Source organism: Pseudochaenichthys georgianus, chromosome 8 (genome assembly GCF_902827115.2).
Source record: "Pseudochaenichthys georgianus chromosome 8, fPseGeo1.2, whole genome shotgun sequence".
Lineage (NCBI taxonomy): Eukaryota > Metazoa > Chordata > Actinopteri > Perciformes > Channichthyidae > Pseudochaenichthys > Pseudochaenichthys georgianus.
In genome coordinates, this window is record NC_047510.2 from 2217163 (window position 1) to 2237608 (window position 20446).

Genomic DNA, 20446 nt, shown 5'->3' on the forward strand with positions numbered 1-20446 from the left:
TCACTCACTCACTCACTCACTCACTCACTCACTCACTCACTCACTCACTCACTCACTCACACTCACTCACTCACTCACTCACTCACTCACTCACTCACTCACTCACTCACTCACCCACTCACTCACCCACTCACTCACTCACTCACTCACTCACTCACTCACTCACTCACTCAGCATCATCAAGGTTATCTTTTAGGAATATGAACACGTCCACATTTCCAGGTAGAAGCTGGGATGTTTGAGCGTTTACAAAACCCCCTGCTGTGGAACAAACTCTCTTGCTTGGTACTGGTGTTGCTGGGACAGAGAGATGGGCAGTGGGTCAAACTGAGCATTGTCTCTCCACCACTTCAAAAACAATACTGTTGTTGCCAAGAAGGTGAGGCTTATTGACAGGGTGGGATATACATATACTGTTGGTACGTGTCCATGTCTCTAGGTACATGTAGCCCTGTAAATACGATGTCCTTTTGTCCTTATCTGTTGTTTTATGTTCATGTTGTAACCTACTTGCTGCCATGTTGGACAGCTCTCCCTTGAAAAAGAGATAGATGATCTCAATGGGACCACCTGGTTAAAAAAAGTTTTTTTTTTTTTTTTAAATGTAAAAAAAATTGTATTTAATTTTTTTTTTTACATCAAGGTAGATTTAGTCAGTCTCACGACGGTAATGAGACATTTATTTACCGCGATATTCGATATATCGTTACATCCCTACTATCTACTGTATTTGAATGACAAAAGATGACACTCACCTTAAAATGTCCTTTGTATATTTCTATTTGTCTTAACTGTGGGAACTTGTCCCGGCATGTTGAGTGGGAGTGGACTTGAACTTCTTAACTCAAGGTGTAGAACAAAGTTATCAAGCCGATTGCATTACTTACTACAACTTGAATTTAGTTTGAAGTCAATTAACGCGGAAATCAGAGTTCAAATGACACACAATATTAAGTTGATGTGATTACCAACATTATTACGTCAACACAACTTACAAATTAATGTTTGCAACTTAAAACGTTTATCTAAATCAATTAACTCACATTTTTATCTTGCAACCATGCATTAATGAAGTGGAGGTGAAAGGTCGCCTGAAGTTGTTTCCGAGTGTATCTTCAGGCTCACTCTTCGCTCTTCTCTCAGTGAAGAAACACGGTAGTATTGCATGGAGACTTGTTGTTATCTTGAAGGATCAGTTGCCTCTCGGCAAACAGTCAACATGTGTCATCCACACTCTCTTAGTCACTATGTGAACCAGGACACTGCTTATACCTAATAAGTCCATGTGCAATATATAATAACAACAACAGGCCTGAACATGTCAAGTTGTACTATGAAGGACATGTGCTACCAGCCGGGGTGTAACCACAATACGAGCCATGTTGAGTGGGTTCCAGCTGGCATCCTTTGTTGTCATATAAACAGCACTTGTTTACTTAATATGTCAGGACCTGCATGTTATCCTTGAATATCCCTTAAATACATTTTAATAAATAAAAAAATACATTTTGATTATTGTTTGCAAATGATATATCTCTATGATATTTCTTTTAGCATTGTTGTAATTGAACCTGTTTTATTTAGAGAGCAAAGTGACATGTTCAAGAGTTTTGGCCTATTTTACATTTGAACCCTCACAAGAACCTGTTAGTTTCTTCTGACCCACAGAACCTCAACAGTAAACATTTCTTGCCTCATGGATGTTTTAATAATACTCAACTTGCCTTCCTTTGAGTTCCCTCTTAATAATAAAAGCCAGATGATTGAATTGAAATCAATCGACCCGTCAGAGAACGAGTTTCTCTCATATGATCCATGCCATGCCCAGATGTGTGATAACTCCTGCAGTAAGTCACGACTGAGCATCGTGTCCAGAACGGGCTGGACTAGAATGAGGATCCGTCTCCTTCCATCTTCTTCTCGAGCCTCTCAATGGTCGTGCTGCGTCCTGAGCAAGCGCTTCACCCCGCCTCCTTCTCCTGTGGGTGCTCTGCTTCTCTCACGTGTCTCTCGTCTCCGGGTCTCCTCGTCCTACTCATGGTCTGTCCGTGCTCTGGTCCGTGCTCTAGCTCCCACGTCTTTGAGACGCATGCTGATCAGATATCAAGTTGGCTAAAGATATCGCCAACATTTAGTATCACCTCTTCCATTGTAGACACTTTTCATGGCACTACGTCTATTTATATAGAATTTATAGTTTAAAATACGACTACTCTGCAATATGTTGCTTCTCAGTGTGCATGTATGTACAGTATGCACTGCAGGAAAGTATAACTGATGACACATACCTGCGTTGGAATGCATCAAAGTATTTGTATAAGCTATAGTGACTGGCTCTCTCAACATGTAAGTGTGTCTCCTCCCTCGTCTCTGTGTGTTTATGGGCCCTCCACTGATGTAGTACTGCACCTTCAGAAGGCTGTGGGAACTCACAAAGGACACGTTATCACATCTAAAGGGCAACCCGACAGTCAGGGAAGAGGATTAGGGCACATCGAAATATTTAAAAAGCTGACCAAAAGTGTTTGCTTGTTTTACTTCTGAGGAAAAGGCCTGAAGTGTCCGAATGTAGACTTTAATCTCAGAGCTCTGAGGTAGAAACTATTCGGACTTGTTTCTAATAAGCTTTGAATTCAGAATATAGTCTTCAGGTAAAGTGTGAAAAGAGATCAAAGTGGCTCTAATGCTCTTCTACAGACAACAAGGAGCCTTCAGGCCTGGCAGTGTGTTAAAGGTACAGCAAGTACACGTCCATCTGTGCTCTGTTGGTTCATAGTGAAACCCCTCCTCTCTGTCCTCCTGACTCCTCTCTGTCCTCCTGACTCCTCTCTGTCCTCCTGACTCCTCTCTTCTCTCTGTCCTGACTCCTCTCTTCTGTCCTCCTGACTCCTCTCTGTCCTCCTGACTCCTCTCTTCTCTCTGTCCTGACTCCTCTCTGTCCTCCTGACTCCTCTCTGTCCTCCTGACTCCTCTCTTCTCTCTGTCCTGACTCCTCTCTGTCCTCCTGACTCCTCTCTGTCCTCCTGACTCCTCTCTGTCCTCCTGACTCCTCTCTTCTCTCTGTCCTGACTCCTCTCTTCTCTCTGTCCTGACTCCTCTCTGTCCTCCTGACTCCTCTCTGTCCTCCTGACTCCTCTCTTCTCTCTGTCCTGACTCCTCTCTGTCCTCCTGACTCCTCTCTTCTCTCTGTCCTGACTCCTCTCTGTCCTCCTGACTCCTCTCTGTCCTCCTGACTCCTCTCTGTCCTCCTGACTCAGGGGGACGGGTTCTGTTCCAATGCTCCAACAGGAGGATATTTATAGCTGATTAAATTATGTGGACTGACACTAACCAACAGTGTGTGTGTGTGTGTGTGTGTGTGTGTGTGTGTGTGTGTGTGTGTGTGTGTGTGTGTGTGTGTGTGTGTGTGTGTGTGTGTGTGTGTGTGTGTGTGTGTGTGTGTGTGTGTGTGCGAGTGTGTGTGTGTGTGTGTGTGTGTGTGTGTGTGTGGCGTACGTGTGTGTGCAATCCGTAAGATGGCAGAGCTCAATGAGTCATGCAGAAACACAAAAACATACACACAGTCATTCTGGTTTCAGATGACTGTGTCCTAATTGCATTGCACTATAAGTCCATACAAGTACACACACACACACACACACACACACACACACACACACACACACACACACACGCACACACGCACAACTACAAGTTCGCAGGGGGAATGCCAGTTCTATCCAATCCTCTTACAGCACTGACAAGACTACACACACACACACACACACACACACACACACACACACACACACACACACACACACACACACACACACACTGATAAGAGAAGGATAGACTTCAGTTACTTAGACCAGTGTGTGTGTGTGTGTGTGTGTGTGTGTGTGTGTGTGTGTGTGTGTGTGTGTGTGTGTGTGTGTGTGTGTGTGTGTGTGTGTGTGTGTGTGTGTGTGTGTGTGTGTGTGTGTGTGTGTGTGTGTGTGTGTGTGTGTGTGTGTGTGTGTGTGTGTGTGTGTTGTAACATGTACCCGTTGAACAGGTTACATGTAGCTTCTACTCGTTCTCTGCGAGGGTGAGATGAGGTAATAGTAAGGGTAGTGTCATGTCAATGAATGGAGATTAGCCTAGTTTAGCATAAACAGCTAGCCTGCCTCTGTCCCAAGTTCAAAATACCAACATCTCTCAAGCTCACAAACATGTTATAGCTTGTTGTTTCCTCTGTGGGTTCTAAAGGGTGAGTTACGTGCCGGAACTATTATTTGACGCATAAATACATCATCCCAGCGCTCCAGTCGGCGTTGCTCCACACAGCCTGACCGTGACGTAGCCTCACCAGCTCCCAGCCTCCTCTTTGTGTGTGCTCACACCTGGCACAACAAGGTCTACGGAGCTGGTTTGCAGAAATAGTTCTTCTTACAGTATTTCTCTTCATGTCCTTGAAGCTACATGTCACATGTAGCTACAGCAGCTACATGTTGCATGTAGCTACAGCAGCTACATGTTGCATGTAGCTACAGCAGCTACATGTTGCATGTTCAGTAAAACTCCTTAGCCCAATGCACCCACCTTGTTAACCTTTCACCCCCCACTCTCCATCTTATAGGAGCAGACAGCTTTCCAGAAGTCCTTTAGAAGTCCAATAGAGTCAGTGTTAGTGACAGTACAGACTAAAGTACAACACATCATAAGAGTAAGTGTAATGTATGAAATATTACGTAAGAGGAATAGGACCAAATGTGAATTTTTGTTTGTATCTGAAGTGCATTTTTTTTTGTTCCGATAGAAAGTCTGAGGTTAAAGTCAGTTATTTTTTCATAGAGTTTCAAGATAAAAGTCAGAATTCTGACTTTTTCTCACAATTCTAACTTCAGAAACTCTCATCCTCTTCTGTAAATATAGAGACAAGCACATGTTAGTAATACTCAGTATAATCAAAATAAGTAGCAGCATTTTTAAGTGAACCTATAAGGGGTTGACATTGTAACTAATGTATGTTTGTATTGCACATAACATGATGATTGCATTGTACTGAAGTAGCAGCAGAATAATAAACAGTGTGTATTGTGGGGGGGTCTACGAGGGGCCGCAGTGGTTTTAGAGTCTACCGCTGCAGGAAGGAAGGACCTGTGTTATCTCTCCCTGAGACAGCCGGGGGGAGGGGGAAGCAGCCTGTCACTGAAGGAGCTGCTCAGAGGAGACATGTCCCCTCAGAGGAGACATGTCTTGGGGGGACATGTTGCCTGCAGGGAGGACAGCTTATATATACCCCAAAAGGCCCACTTGAACCCTCAGACAGCCACATGAATGACGAGAGATACGCAGCTACTTCCTGCAGCAGCCACACTTTAGTAGACCTCCACACATATACAGTAACTCCCCTGTGGTGCAACATCACCTATGTGCAATATATATATTTATACCGATTTATCATTTGTATTATCACTATCAATAACTGTGCAATATACTTGTTACTTTCATTACTGTAACCTGGCTGCTATCACGCTATCTCTACATGCTACACTTGTTTTTTATTTTATAAAAAATAAAACCCCTGGTACTGTGCTTATTGTTGTCCACCAACAGGGGTACTTTGTATTTGTGTCATTTCTATCTATGATATTTTATCCATGCCTCTTAATTAATATGTTGTCTCTTTACTTTTGCTGTAACAATGTCCCCTCTGTGGGACTCATGGAGAGGTTCTGGTTCTGGTTCTGAACTCTTTCTTTCTGTCTGAACAGAACCTGCTGGAGAGCTGGAGACGGACTCACTCAGCCCAATGGAGGACGGAGAGGAGAAGGAGAGGGGCATCGTGGGACTGCAACACGACAGCAAGTGCCAACCAGGACAACCAGCCCTCATGGACTCCCAGAATTCCATACCTGAAACAGGACAGAACGGAGTGGCGGTCAGTCCAGAGATGGAGGAGAAGGGAATGGAGGAAGGAGACTTGAAGAAGGAGGTGGAGGCCGAGGTGAAGGTGGAGCTGTGCCAGTCAAGCCACGGCCTGCAGGTGAGCTTCATCCGAGGCACTGACCTGTTCGGATACGTGGGCATCGAGGCAGTGCTGGACCAGATGAGGCGCAAGACCATGAAGGCCGGCCTGGAGTTCAACATCATGGTGGTCGGTGAGTCTGAGACACGACTCCTGCTTCGTTAAGTGACATCGTCTTTGTGCTCGTGTACTGCACACAGAACTAGCACTGCGAGTGTGTGCCGGTCTACAGAACGCCTGTGTCTGATGTCGAGGGTTTGCCAGTTCTTCTGGCTGCCCTCCGTGATGCACGTCGATGGACACTTTGCCTCGATCCTTGCTCACGCCATTTAATTTCAGAGGTCAGACCTGGGTGTGTTTACCTCATCCAGTAGCACAAGCCAGAAGAAGAGGGATGAGCGCAGCAAAGTAGTGTCCTTGTTTACAGCGTTAGCAGTCACCTCAGGTAGCCCGGTTTGTAACTACGGTAACAGATGTACAGTTGATATAATGTGACACACATCATACAGAAGAGCTACAACAAATACATGATCTGTATGGCGAGGTGTCTCCGAGTGTCCATAGCTCGCTGGTAGGGACCCAGGTCTGAATAGGACCCAGGTCTGAAGAGGACCTGTGGGTCTTTACGGACGCTGTCCCCTCTGTCTCCCCGTTCCATCTCTCTGATAAAGGATAAAACTGTCCCAAAATTGGTCTTTTATTAACGAAGAAAAGTCAAGAGGCACTTTCTCTGTGGGCCTGCATGCGCTCCCGTGCTGTGGCGCAATGCCGTTTACGATCAGAAGAGTTTCGCTCTGAGGAGGTCTTACCTGACCAGGTGTGATCAATCCACCAGACCTGTGGCTTCAATGACAGGCTTTCTTCATCCCCACCGTTTGACTGCTTAACGTAACTTAGCACCTCTAAGCGTTGCTACTCCCCATTGGGCCGTTACTGGTAGCTTTTCATAAGCTCTGAGGGACTGAAGTATTTATTTCAGAGAAAATTGTAGTACCAACCTCAAGTATCAGACAGGCAACCCTGAGGGAAGGTATCAAGGGAGTACGTAAAGTAGAGAAGTACAATATAGTCACTAGGTAATTTGACTTTTAAATATATACATGTTTCAACATTTAAAAATGCATGTAAAGACCAGCCAGGGTTGCCTGCCTGTCATTGGCAGGTTTCTAAAAGACACCAAATGCACGACAACATGTTTTCTTTCATGTGTGGAAACAGTGTCTAACACATAAAGGAAAGTGGGTGTGTGGGTGTTAGCCAACTTCTACCCATTCAAACCCACCCTGCATTGCGGCAAGCTTACAGTTGACCAGCGGCGAGGCTCACGTGATGCCACCAGGTCACTGACGGGTTGTAGGGTTTCCCTTTTCACCTAAATACAAATCAACTCAAAAGCAATGTCCTATATATACACATGGCATCGTCAACATATGCTCTGTGTCATGATATGTGGCTGCTGGGTCTCTTCCTCTTTGAAATATATAGTTTGCTGTTGGTACTGGAAGAGGAAGTATGATTCTGGAAGGGAAGTGGTTTGGAGGGCTGGGGCTGTCGCTCCTCCCTGCCACACGACGAGATGAGAAACACTTCCCCTGCCAGTGGACTGAAACAAGAAGTTTCCTCTCGATAATTCAATCGAGATCCAAACTGAACTAGAGGAGGTCTCTTTAAGTAATTCTAATAACCATATCTATTGAATTCAGAATATGTAGATATGAAGAGGCGGAACGTGACACACGCCTGTTACCATGGGAACACCATCTTTGTATCATCTTATAAACCTACTACGGTTATACAGTTACCGATTCAGACACACAGCACTCTGAGAAACACAAGCATCCATGTGGAGTGGGAACTATGACTATTTCTCACCTCCAGATCTTTATTAAAGCAGCTTTAAAAATGTTTTACAACGTTAGTTCTTGTTTAATCAAAAGAGTGGTAATTGATGTCCAAAGAGTGAATTATTCCATTAAGTCAGTATTCCATTACTATTATGTTTATATTTAAGTTTATCTTTTCCTTGAGCACTCTTACTAATTTTATAAAGATAAAGCAAAAATAATAACGCATTTCTAATTCTGATTCTGACGTACTATGTGTAGAGTTGTTGCTAACCATGACGGGAAACCTAGTGTTTAGTGTTTAATATGTGGTTGGGGTTGGGGGGGGGGTTGTGCGTCTGAACCACTAATCCAGGTCTCTTCTCAGATAAGGAGACATGGAGTATACAACCCAGCGTTCAGATGCTTAGATGATGTTTGAAGCTCTGGTTCTGTGTCTGCAGGTCAGAGTGGGTTGGGGAAGTCCACGCTGGTCAACACTCTGTTCAAGTCCAAAGTCAGCCGGAAGTCGTGCACGAGCAACTACGAAGAGAAGATCTCCAAAACGGTCAAACTGCACTCAGTCAGCCACGGTAAGACTTTGTCTCCTCTCGTCTTTCTCTTTCTGCTACAGCTGACTACATGTGTTCAGTGTGAGGAGGTCATGACTGAAGATAACTAGCAGACAGCACTGACATGACATGACACGACACTTGTTAGACGCTTTTCTCCAAAGCGACTTACATACTCATCACTGTGGACGATCCCCACAGGAGCACTTTGGGGTGAAGGGTCTCAGGGACACAACGACATGCTGACTGCAGCGGGGTTTGAACCTGTGCCCCCCTGATCCCAACACCAACGCACAAGCCCACTGCGCCACACACCTCCGTGTGTGTGACATCATCCTTTTACATTAGTTGTTCTTTAGCTTCTTGTCTCATGACCAGAAACTCCAGCTTGGGCTGTCTGTTGCCTTTCAAACAACCACATGTTAGCGTTATCATAGTTAGCACGTTAGCATACAGATGTCTGAAATTGCACTCAGTGGCTGTGTCATCACCACCACATGTTGGGCTCCTCAGCACTTCCCAGAACTCAGCCAGAGGCCATGCTGAGCTCGCAGCCTGTAGAGAGAGGAGCATCTGGGAAGGGAAGGCTAGCTAGCTAGCAGCGATATCATCTGCGGTACTAAAGCATTACAGACTGCGCCGTTAACCCAATACAAACGTATGTGGATTTCTTTTCAACACCATTACAGTTTTACATTTACATATCAAACACAAGAATAACTTTTACTTCTATAGTGCTGCTTTCACTGGAGGAGTCGCGGCTAGTTGCGTAAGTTTCGTTTTGAAGTACTGATGTAAAAAGACATTTGGCCAAAGAAACATATGATCTGTCTCTCGTTGTTATAAGAATGCTCATCATCCGTGACTTAAAGAATGTGAAGCCGCAGACCATGACACGGTCCATACACATGTTCTCCTGCACTCTCACAGTTCTCTCAGTGTGAATACAGGCCTGTCACTTTTACACTCTGCACACGCTGGAACAGAACGCAGGAAAACTGTTCAGGAAAACTCTGTCTAGGTATACATGTGAACATTTACAGCATTGCAGGAAAAAGCCTAAATATGGTCACAACATTCAGAAGCAAATTGTGGATTCCTAGTTGAATGTTAGTCTTCGTACTGTCAGACATCCCAAGTCTGGGTCCCTAATGTAAATCTGACAAGCTATTTTAAACAAGAGCACGTAAAGGGGTCATGAAACAGGCAGTTTTCATGTTTCACTTCACTTTTTCAAAAGTTATGACTGTACTAAAAGGGACCACCAAAATGTTGGGGTTCTAGTATGAGCAAGTCTGGTTATAACAATAATTCATGATAATAAATAATAATAAACTATTCATATTTATAAAATCCTAAATAGAAGTTGATAATAACTGGCCCGACAGTGAAGTGCACACTTAACATCTAGGAAGAGATCTTTAGTAACCTGTGTGTGGGACGGAGGAGAATGGTCCCTTAGTTGTTTACCATGTAGTTAGCTCGATGCTAACTTGTTGGATGCTATAGTTGAGTTTAGCCGACTGCGGCTAACTGCTGATGTCAAAGGTCACAGGCTACAGTAACCAATAAGTATTGTCGGTAACATGGCTGTCCTCAGGCGGGGCACTTACAATTGTAGAAACAGGAAGTGGTTTAAGATAAAACAAAAGAGGATGTGAAATTAGGATGCATGGGTTAGTTGCCATAAAATGAAACCGTTTGACAATATGCTCAAAGTGTTTCTGTTCGACAGCAATACAAATGCATTTATTTATTTCTGGGATTAAACTTCAAACACAGAAGACAATTGACGTGACAGTTGTTAGGAGATTTAGTGGACAACTCGTCCGCTTTCTTAAATATCCTCGCGTCCCTACACAAGCCGTTATCTTACATGAAGGAAACCCAGAGCATACAAGTAACCGTTTAACAATAATCCACTTTAATGGTAATATCCAATGCAATACAATCAAATACATTACCATACACAACCATATCGTATCATATGTGTAATGTCAGGAGTTTGGCCTACTCCTGGCTCCTGCCCACAGGCCGCCAGACCTCCAGTCCCAGCGACGCGAGAAGAGAGAGGCAGAACACAGCGGGGTTCCTGTCTATATACCTCGCTGACCCAAGGAGGAGTTATCTGCGCCTCCCTTCCAGACCAGTGATTGGCTGCCCAAATTATCATCAACACCCCACATCAGGGATGACTGTATGTTAACTCCTGACCTTCCCCCTCTTCCTTTGTCCTCAAAAAACCACATGTTAGCAGGCCCAAAACCAGCCCAGTTTTCTACACAAATCATTTTCAAGCTTCTTCACAGTTTGCATGAATACATACAAATATTTCCTTACAATTCCCTCTTTTGCACTCTTAAAAAAAGAGTGCAATTTACACAAGGCACTTGCAAAAAACTGCATCCTTGTCTGCTGAGTCTCCATACTTTTTATTCTCAGTGTCCACAGTGAAGGGCACTCCGTCCAGGCTCTCGTTGCAGATGACGCAGCGGAAGCAACCGGGGCGGTAAGACTTCCCCAGGGCCTGCCGGCCTGCATGTCCATGATTAGATGTCCACCTGCGTTGCACTTGTCTGCAGACTGCTGGAACCCAGAGTACAGAAAGTCCTCTTCACAGAAAACCCTTCCTGCGTCATAGTAGAACGCCTTCCCTACTACAGGCGCTGCAGGTGAAGCAGCTGTCATGGTAGAGGCTGCCCATAGCTTGGCAGGCCTGGCTGGCTCCATACACCGTCTTGTTGCACTTAACACACACTCCTGTTTCAGCGGAGAGTGGAGTCCCCTGTGCCGTCCTGGCTTGCCGTGTCTTTGTCCCCTCTGATCCGCTGACGGCGGCTTCTGGGCTGCCTGCTAGAGAGATGTCTTCCTTCTCCTCCGGCTTGCTGATGGCGGCTTCCGAGTCGATGCTGAATAGATGTCCTCCCGATCTTCCTTCTCCGGTCCGATGATGATGCCTCCCGGGACGACTGCTGGATGGATGTCCTCGAGGTCCTTCTCCTCCAATCCGCTGATGACAGCATCCGAGTCGACCTCCATGACGAGAGCCAGATCTGTCCTGATGTCGTCTAGGGTCCTCGCAGGTGTTTTCCCCCGCCGCACACTGGCTCCGCACAGTGGTACCAGTTGTCCCCCTTTCCTTGTAGGCGGACGGCATGGGATGTCCTCTGGGTCACTCGGTCGGGGCCGGAGAGCCTGGGGTTGACAGTCAGCCTCCTGCGTCTCGGGTCCCCCTTTTGGCATCCACAACCTGTGTGGAGAAATCTGATACAAATCCCTCAAGCCTACGCTCCGGGCTCTGGGGCCCTCGGCTGTTTGACCCACCAGTGCGTGGCAACTTGGAGCCTGTTGGTGGGGTGTCTTAAAACAACAGACGTCTGAGCACAGGTTTTCTAAATTAATTGTGCAGCTTCAGAATCTTAATACTTGGACTGTGCCCACTAAATAAGAACCACAACATCTTTAGGTAAACTAAATAACATATTTCAATAGCTCTGAATTTCTGACAAGCATCTGTATTTATTTAAATGAAATCCCTGAGATCCCATTAAAAATCTAAAAATATGATTTGAACTGCTAATGTTTCTGGTAAAGAAACACTAATCTTATGGATTCAAAAACAACCAAAATCACAATACTAACAAAGTGAATGGCTTCCTGGTGATACTGCTTCTACCCGTCAGTTCTTAGATATTATCCTACTAAAAAATGAATACAAAATTCCAACAAACTGTCATCAAATGTCTTTCTATTACAAATGTAGATGAAATGTATATCCCCATAATGACCTAAACAATAAAGTCTATGGCTCTTACTTCTTTACCAGGCTAGTTACATGATGTTGTCTGTTGAAACATTACTCACCGGTCAGCCTCTCCAGTATTCCATTCTGGACTTACATCTCTCTCAGCAGCCCCTTGGCCACTGATTCTCTATCTGTGTTACCTGCTATAACTCAATCAATATTAGAGACATGTCAACATTCATCAAACAGTGTGTTATCCCCAAATATGGAGCAGGTCAATTCTAAAACTGTCAATCAATGGTCAGATTGAACAATCGAGTTGTGCCAGCCGGTTCCTTTCAGTCCCTAAATGAAAAATGTACATTGTAAAGTTTACACTCCCCCTTTTTTACACATTCTCATGTGTAAACAAAAACCTGTATGGGAAGAAAACCTTCAGGTCATAATGGATTATAAGACAATACCAAACATTTTTCCCAGTAAACACTTGAGAGTGTTTCTCTCCATCATTCAGTCCTAAAAGAAACAGAATTCCAAATGTCATAGTTTGAGTTTCACATTCTTCAAACCGCCCCCTCCTGTGGGAGTGAAACATCATGAAGCAGATTAGATACGGTTTCCCCTTTTGTGCAATGTTAGGAAACCTCTCATTTCACACATTATTATCACCCAAAAATAATGTGTTAGTCCAAAACATGCTTGATTAGTCATCGTTTTAAATCATGCAGTTGCACTGATCAGGTGCAGACATACACACACTCACACTCACACTGTCAGGTTTGGTCAGGTTCACCGCAGAGTCAGTCATTGACAGTGCCTTCCCAAGTTACCCTGTCGGTCAGTTGGTCTCAGTCTTTTTGGCCATGTGTCGTGCTCTGCAGAGACTTTGATGTTCCAGCACAGGCCAGCATCCTCCGTCTATACAAATCTGTATATATGGAGCGCCATCATTTATTAATTCACAATTACAACTATAATGTTCAAGATATCTCCAACCCCTCCTTGCTGTTTCCCACATTCCCTGAAAAGTGTCTAGCCAAAAAAATGTCACTTCCTTATTGTACTATTACTATTACTGCAATTCATTTACACCTAATTAGTATTAAAATGACTAATAGATCTATTTCAGAAACATGTGTACATCACTATCTTGTGTCAAAACATTACTAGGATCTGTAAAGATCTGCTATGTATTCCATAACTCATTCTATCAATTTATCTTCAATTCTGGTGCACTTAAAGAACAATGTTACCCTCTTTAACAGTGCGTGGAACTCTGGGTGTCTGAACATGAAACCAGTACCTCAAATTGAAATACTATATTTTGTTTAGAACCAGCTTTCCCTTCAACATGACCTATATAAATAAATATTTATCTGATCTTATAGAGCTGTTACTAAAACTCTCCCTTTGAACTGATCAATACTGTAACAAATTAAAACACTACCAAATTCACACACGAATAAAAAGTCCAGTGCATACTTACTTCATGCCCCCCCCCTTTTTTTATCAGTGTGTATTAGACTGATTTTCCACTTCCCTTTAATAGTTCCCCTCTTTTCCGCTATTTTTATTTACCACTTGACTAATTTATGGTCCATACATCTTCTTATCTTCACTTATTTATATTTATCTTTTGTTCACGCTAACAATGGTATAACAACCACATGTCATCAATTCTGGTCCACCTAAAAATCAATGTTAAACTCTTTAGCAGTGTGTGGAACCCTGGATGTCCGAACATGCAACCATTACTCCCTCCTTTATCAAGGATTTAAAAACAGAAGTCATTTCATATTTCCTATGGTAATAACTATGCTACAATGGTGAAATCAATTATTTAGATTGGAATACGATATCTGGCTTGGCACCAGCTCTCCCTTTAACATTATCCATACAGATAAAGATTTGTCTTATAGAGTGGTTCCTAAAACTATCCCACTACTTTATTCACACGTGAATAAAAGATGTCAAAGAATATTTTGTTAACCTGATGAAAAGATTGAAGAATATGGTTGTACTCTGTCATGTGGCCCCCTTTAACCCTCAGTGTGTTCTCATTTTGCTCTAGTAGTTTACTGCTATTTTTAATTTAATAAATCTTTCTGTCTTTACGTATTTATGCTTTAAATGTGCGTTTTGTGAATAAGTGTGTTTATGTGTAAACTCACTCATTCCCGTTTTCCTTTTCTCCTCCTCTGGTTTTCTCAAGCCGTAACCCCGGCCTCCTCACTTCTAATCGACCATGCCAACTCCTCTGATTCTGTGTTCTCTTCAGTCCATCAGCTGTAACTTCATCAGCTGTAACTCTTTTAGGCAGCCATTGGCCCAGTTACATCTGCATGCCCCATCATGCTCATGTTCTTGCACTGCTTTGCATTTCATCTCCTCCTTTACAGTCTCCCTGCTGTTTTATGTAGGGCGGATTCTGCTCTCATGTCCCACACTTTGCTCTTGTGCTCAGCTTGGAACTTCATGGTCCCGTCTGAGGGACTGATGAGCCTATATTTCTGCCCGTCAGCATGCTGTTTGGTTCTGGATGCCACAGGTGGAGATAGTTCTGGCTGCAGTCTTGTTGTTGTTGTTTCAGCTCTGGTTCTCTGTCTGTTCGATGGAGAAGGAGGAGTCTCCCGTTGGGTTAGGTGTTTTGTCTGCTTGGAGGGTCGGGATCGTAGCCTTTTCTAACTCAGAGGGGGAGTCCAGGTCTCGGGACGCATTACCTATAAAAAATCTAGCACACTGAGGTTAAATAAATCCAACCCTTTCCACTCTGACTCTTTGTAATCATACTATCTGTCTTAATTGTTAAATGGCATCTAAACAACCTAATTGATGTCTACAAATGATATTACAAAAACTCACTCTAAAAATTGTTTCATCCATTGCTACATATTTACCCAACATAACTCTTTCAGGAAACCATTTTCTCCTATACATTGAAAAACGTACATGTTTCCAGCATCACATATTCCACACACTACGAAAGAACATCTACATATTTTCTCCAATATTTTAAGCTAGTTTCTATAGCAAGATTATCATGTGTGACATAATAATCAGATGTCTTGTTTGCTAACCAAGAATATTAAACTTTAAAATGTCTTTTGGCCAGTTGAAGTCCTGCTTACTTCATCTTTAAAATCTTCTTTAATTTGAAACCAAAAAAGGTCTTCCTTCTCCACCATGATCCTATCTCTATATCAAAGTCCAGACAAACTGATGATTTATCTTCATAAACCATGAGGAATGACTCATAAAACACTATTCTCCCTTACTTCAGTTCTAAATCAAATGAGCCAGACAGGAAACCCCCTTTAACCACTTCGAAATTGTTTATCTGAGTTGTGTTGCAAGCAGGTTAGATCTGTAATGAATTAAAATCAATATTTAAGGACGCAATATAAGTTAAATATATTGTTAAGCTAATTACTGTTTTATTGTGAAGGCCTCTCTGGCGAACAGCGGCCTTTGGCTTTTATTTTGAAAGGCCGTTCCGGAACAGCGAGTCCGATTTGTAGAAACACGGCAACTTGACAATCGTTCTAATGCATTAACTATAGTCGTGAAAGAGACAAGGAGGGGGAAGGCGTGTGGAAGCAAGCAATGAACTGAAAATGCCACCAATCCTGTTTTAACGTGATGGCGTACATTGAAAACCGAAGCGGGCATAAGCACCTCTGTCATAACTGACAAGCGTTCAAAAACCTTTCTGCTTATCCCTTATGCTACTACTTTTCGTTTTATTCATAACCTAAAAATCCAATTGTGATGAATAGCTTGCTTTTGTACCATTACATTTACCAACATAAAACAAGGTCTGTACTAATCAACAATGACAACCTACAGACAGCTCATTTATTTAAATATACGCAATATATTGACTTCGCTTTTATTTATCTGACTTAATTAACGTGCTTCCCCCCCTTTCAGCCACTAGATGGCAGCAGCAGAGCACAAATGAGCTTCACTCTTCTGAGCGAATGTCTGATTATCACAGACAATCGGTCACACAGGTTATTCAGGTGAAAATCACACAGATTTATTCCCCGTACAGTTTGTCTAGCTTAGCTTGATAACGTGCTTCATATGTCGTCACGCAGGACTCTCTGTCTACCTTGCGATCAACGTTATGTTTACGTCAGCCTTTCAAATTAATGTTTACAGACAAGGGAAACGAGAGCCGGTCTCGTCACAATGTAGGTGACGTTAGCGCTCTCTCCCAAGGATTTAACATATAAAAGTCCGCTGACACTTTCGCTTATTTGGTCTTGGACTCTTATTTACCCCCAGTTTTAAACGGCGGCTCGATCTGAAAATATCGAGCGTCCAGGTTTCGCCGTGTAGGAATCACACCTACAGCCCACGAACTGCACCGCTTCCACGTCACTTCAGGAATAAACTTACCTGAGATCCACGCTAAACTGCTTTATTTCTCGTCACGCAGGACTCTCTGTACCTTGCGATCAACTTTCACGTGTTTTATATAACTTTCCTAACATAGTAAAAAATATGCATTGTATACTCCATTCAAACTTCAAAAACACTCTGAAACGCCTACAGACAATCCTACAGGGCCCTGCTATTGTCCGAGGCGTCTAAAAGTGCTCGTTCCCGACCCAGTGTGGTCGTCTGAATCCTTCCACAGCTCATGTTTATTCGGCGTCGAGATCACCATTTGTTAGGAGATTTAGTGGACAACTCGTCCGCTTTCTTAAATCTCCTCGCGTCCCTACACAAGCCGTTATCTTACATGAAGGAAACCCAGAGCATACAAGTAACCGTTTAACAATAATCCACTTTAATGGTAATATACAATGCAATACAATCAAATACATTACCATACACAACCATATCGTATCATATGTGTAATGTCAGGAGTTTGGCCTACTCCTGGCTCCTGCCCACAGGCCGCCAGACCTCCAGTCCCAGCGAGAAGAGAGAGGCAGAACACAGCGGGGTTCCTGTCTATATACCTCGCTGACCCAAGGAGGAGTTATCTGCGCCTCCCTTCCAGACCAGTGATTGGCTGCCCAAATTATCATCAACACCCCACATCAGGGATGACTGTATGTTAACTCCTGACCTTCCCCCTCTTCCTTTGTCCTCAAAAAACCACATGTTAGCAGGCCCAAAACCAGCCCAGTTTTCTACACAAATCATTTTCAAGCTTCTTCACAGTTTGCATGAATACATACAAATATTTCCTTACACAGTGTGTGTCAGAACTTGAAGTAGTCACCCTGATGTCACCTATTGGTTGGGCCACTTTGGTTTGGCATATTCTGTCGGTCGACATCTTTATTTGGTACCCGACATGACCGGAGATGGTGGAGCTACAAGGTACGCAAGACCCTTAGCACTGCTGTGTGGTCTGTTTGCCTCTTAACAGGAACACAGTTCACAGAAACACACGTCATGTTCCGTTGAAGAAGACTCAAAACTAGAGATTGAGACCATGAACTCTCACCTGTTGCATGGCTTCACTTTTCAGACCCGGAGTAGGAGATTTGGATTCAGGCTCTTCATGTGTGCCGTAGGTAGATTTGCTTTGCAGATAAAAGACCAGGGATCGTTTTAAAGACGTTTTAAAGACAGCAGGCACATCTCTTAAAAGCGTACCCCCTGCTCCATCACACCCCACAAACATGAGCAACCCACAAAGCTGATATATAAGTAGGCATTGCTTCCATCGTGTGACACTGCTATAACTTGTTCATTTGAGCAATAGCTGCTGGAATAAAGCTGTGTTCTACACTTTGGGACGACAAGAAGGACGAAGCTTAAACTCTTAGACTGTGTGCAGAGGGTGGGAGTCATCGTGATCATAACCGTTAAAGAAAAACTAAGTTCAGTGCCGTCAGTGTGAGGTTGTGATCCTTTCTGTGCAGAAGTGGAAAGTGTGGTGATGGTGAAGCTAAGGAAAAGGGGGTTCTGAAAATGCCGGCAGCATGTTGATGAGACGACAGGATGTGAGGAGCAGATACAGAAGTGAAGCTGGCCTCCACACGTCAGACTGCAACTGGACCTTAGGTCTGTGTTCCTCTGCAGCTGTGTCCCAAGTGACCAGCCCACAGCTAGCTCGTTACTAAAGGTCGTTCTGCTATACTCTGTATGGTGTGCTGTTATTCTCATCCGTTTGTTATCAAAAGCAGCTTCAGAGTCGTTACATGTGCTACCACTGCCTCAGGGACAGAGTGAGAGGCGTTTACAGACTCGTCGTCACCTCCAAATAGCTGCTCGCATCTCTTTAAACGTCCTCATGGCGGACGTGGAGACTTCCCCGGAGCGTCAGATCTGGAGTTACTGTACACATGTCGGGCCACGCTGACCGCAGCGCCTGTAAAGAGAGGGGCATCTGGGAAGGGAAAGCAGGTGTGGCCCTGCAGCAACTGTGCAGCCCATTAGCAACCTAGTAAAAGGTGTGTGTTTGTGTGTGTGTGTGTGTGTGTGTGTGTGTGTGTGTGTGTGTGTGTGTGTGTGTGTGTGTGTGTGTGTGTGTGTGTGTGTGTGTGTGTGTGTGTGTACATGTTTTTTCTATCAGTCCTAGCTCTTTACTGTCCCGTGTAAGAGTGTGAAATACAATGTGAGACCCCGTTGTCTAAGTACACAGAAAGTAGCAACATGTATTTTCTCTTGCATACGTCTTGAAGAATCAATACCCCAGAACATGTATGATTAATATTCCCAACATGCATTCTGACATGTTCTTCAGGACATGTGTCTGGTGCAGGCGGTGTGAACCAGTAAAACCAGTTGTCTGCTCCACAAAGTGTTACTTTGCGGGCTGTTGAAAGTGCTAATGAGCAGGTTCCAGAGGGGTGCTCTCATGCTTCCACTCACAGGAGATTCCTGAGTGCTTAGTCAACAATGGAAATGGACCCAAATGATAGTCTTCACCCAAACATCCACACGTTGCCGCACACGCACACATCACACTGACTCAGCAACGGTATCCCTTTGATCCAATCATTACACGTTCGACTTCCTGTGCTTTCAAGGATTACCATACCCATAGCCACATCCTAATCTCACTCCAAAGGCTCACGACTGTACACACCAGCAGCTTTTTTAATTATATATCTTTATGTCAATATAATATATTGACATACAGATATATATAAAGACATTATAAATGGCCCGCTGGCCCGGGTGTCAAATAGTGCTTCCGTACTTCCAATAGCATAACGTACTTCCACTTGCCCGCTCGGCCACTCAAAATATTGGTTTAAAAAAAAAAAACAGTAAATCACTTTGCCCTTTGGTATTGGTATTTTGACAAGCAATTGAAGGAGCGCTTCAATACAGACTTTCGCGCCAGCTAACCATTCGCCAAAATGTTTTTAATACCAGCGGTAACCGGCCAAGCGCGGGCAAAAAACAATCTTCAAATAAAAGAAAGTCACCGGAGGAGTTAAAGGAGAGTGACAGGGAGCATGAGAAGAAGAGTGAGAGTACGGTTCAGCTTGATCGATGGAGCTGGCTTCAATATGATGCCAATATAAACAAGGTCTTCTGTCGGCTCGGTACATCAATGCCCACCTAGGCTGACAAGTGAGTGAAGAGTAGACAATATAAAGGTATTGGCAGTTTAGGATCATGAAGGTTCTAATCTATAGCCATTACATGTCTAACTCCTGACGACAGGAAGGCAGAAAGCGCATTATACAAATAATAATACTCATAGCCGAAATGTCATCCTACTTTTTTTCTTTTAACAATGACCACAATGTCATTATTTTAATAAACCAAATATGAACAATTACGAAAATGAGGAAGAACTGATGATCAAATGTTGTAGTTCAAGTAGTAATGTAGTTAGTGCATACATTACTATGGCAACAAATGTGTTCATTTTCTTCATTATTAGTCGATTGTGTTGGACGAATGCTCCGGGCCAGGGTTACAACAATGGTGGGGCCGGTGACAATGAACATCTGCTGGCCCTTAATGTCTACCTCTGATATATGTTTTCAAACTGTTGTGCCGTTTAGTATTTCCTTAAAATAATCTAATGTGTCGGACCTGAGTGGCGTAGGAAGCTGTAGCTTTGATGCGTCATAAAAACAGCGGTTGCTAACAAGTGACCAGATGAGACTGCTGCGTATCATCACGCTGAACATTCGCCGTCTGTAGCTTGGTGGCGGTGATGCGCGGTGATGCAACAGTGATGTAGTCTATTTATAGCCCAACTTTAGCGTTGTACGTCTGGTGATTGCATGTAGGGCCGTTGCGATGCAAACTTTCTGGTCGGTCTAAAACATACGGTATCACTGCCCCACTCTATACCCCGATAAAGACAGCCACAAACTAGGGC

General features: G+C 43.7%; 1 protein-coding gene across 3 annotated transcripts in view; it reads left to right on the forward strand.

Annotated features, from left to right (window-relative positions):
• septin12 (septin 12) overlaps positions 1 to 20446 on the forward strand; it is a 127099-nt gene that overhangs the window by 99526 nt on the left and 7127 nt on the right. For all 3 annotated transcript variants that reach the window (XM_034088662.2, XM_034088664.2, XM_034088663.2), the window contains 2 exons: positions 5739 to 6125; positions 8280 to 8408. In XM_034088662.2, coding sequence (XP_033944553.1) covers positions 5739 to 6125; positions 8280 to 8408 — 516 coding nt within the window. The remainder of the gene's footprint in view (positions 1 to 5738; positions 6126 to 8279; positions 8409 to 20446) is intronic.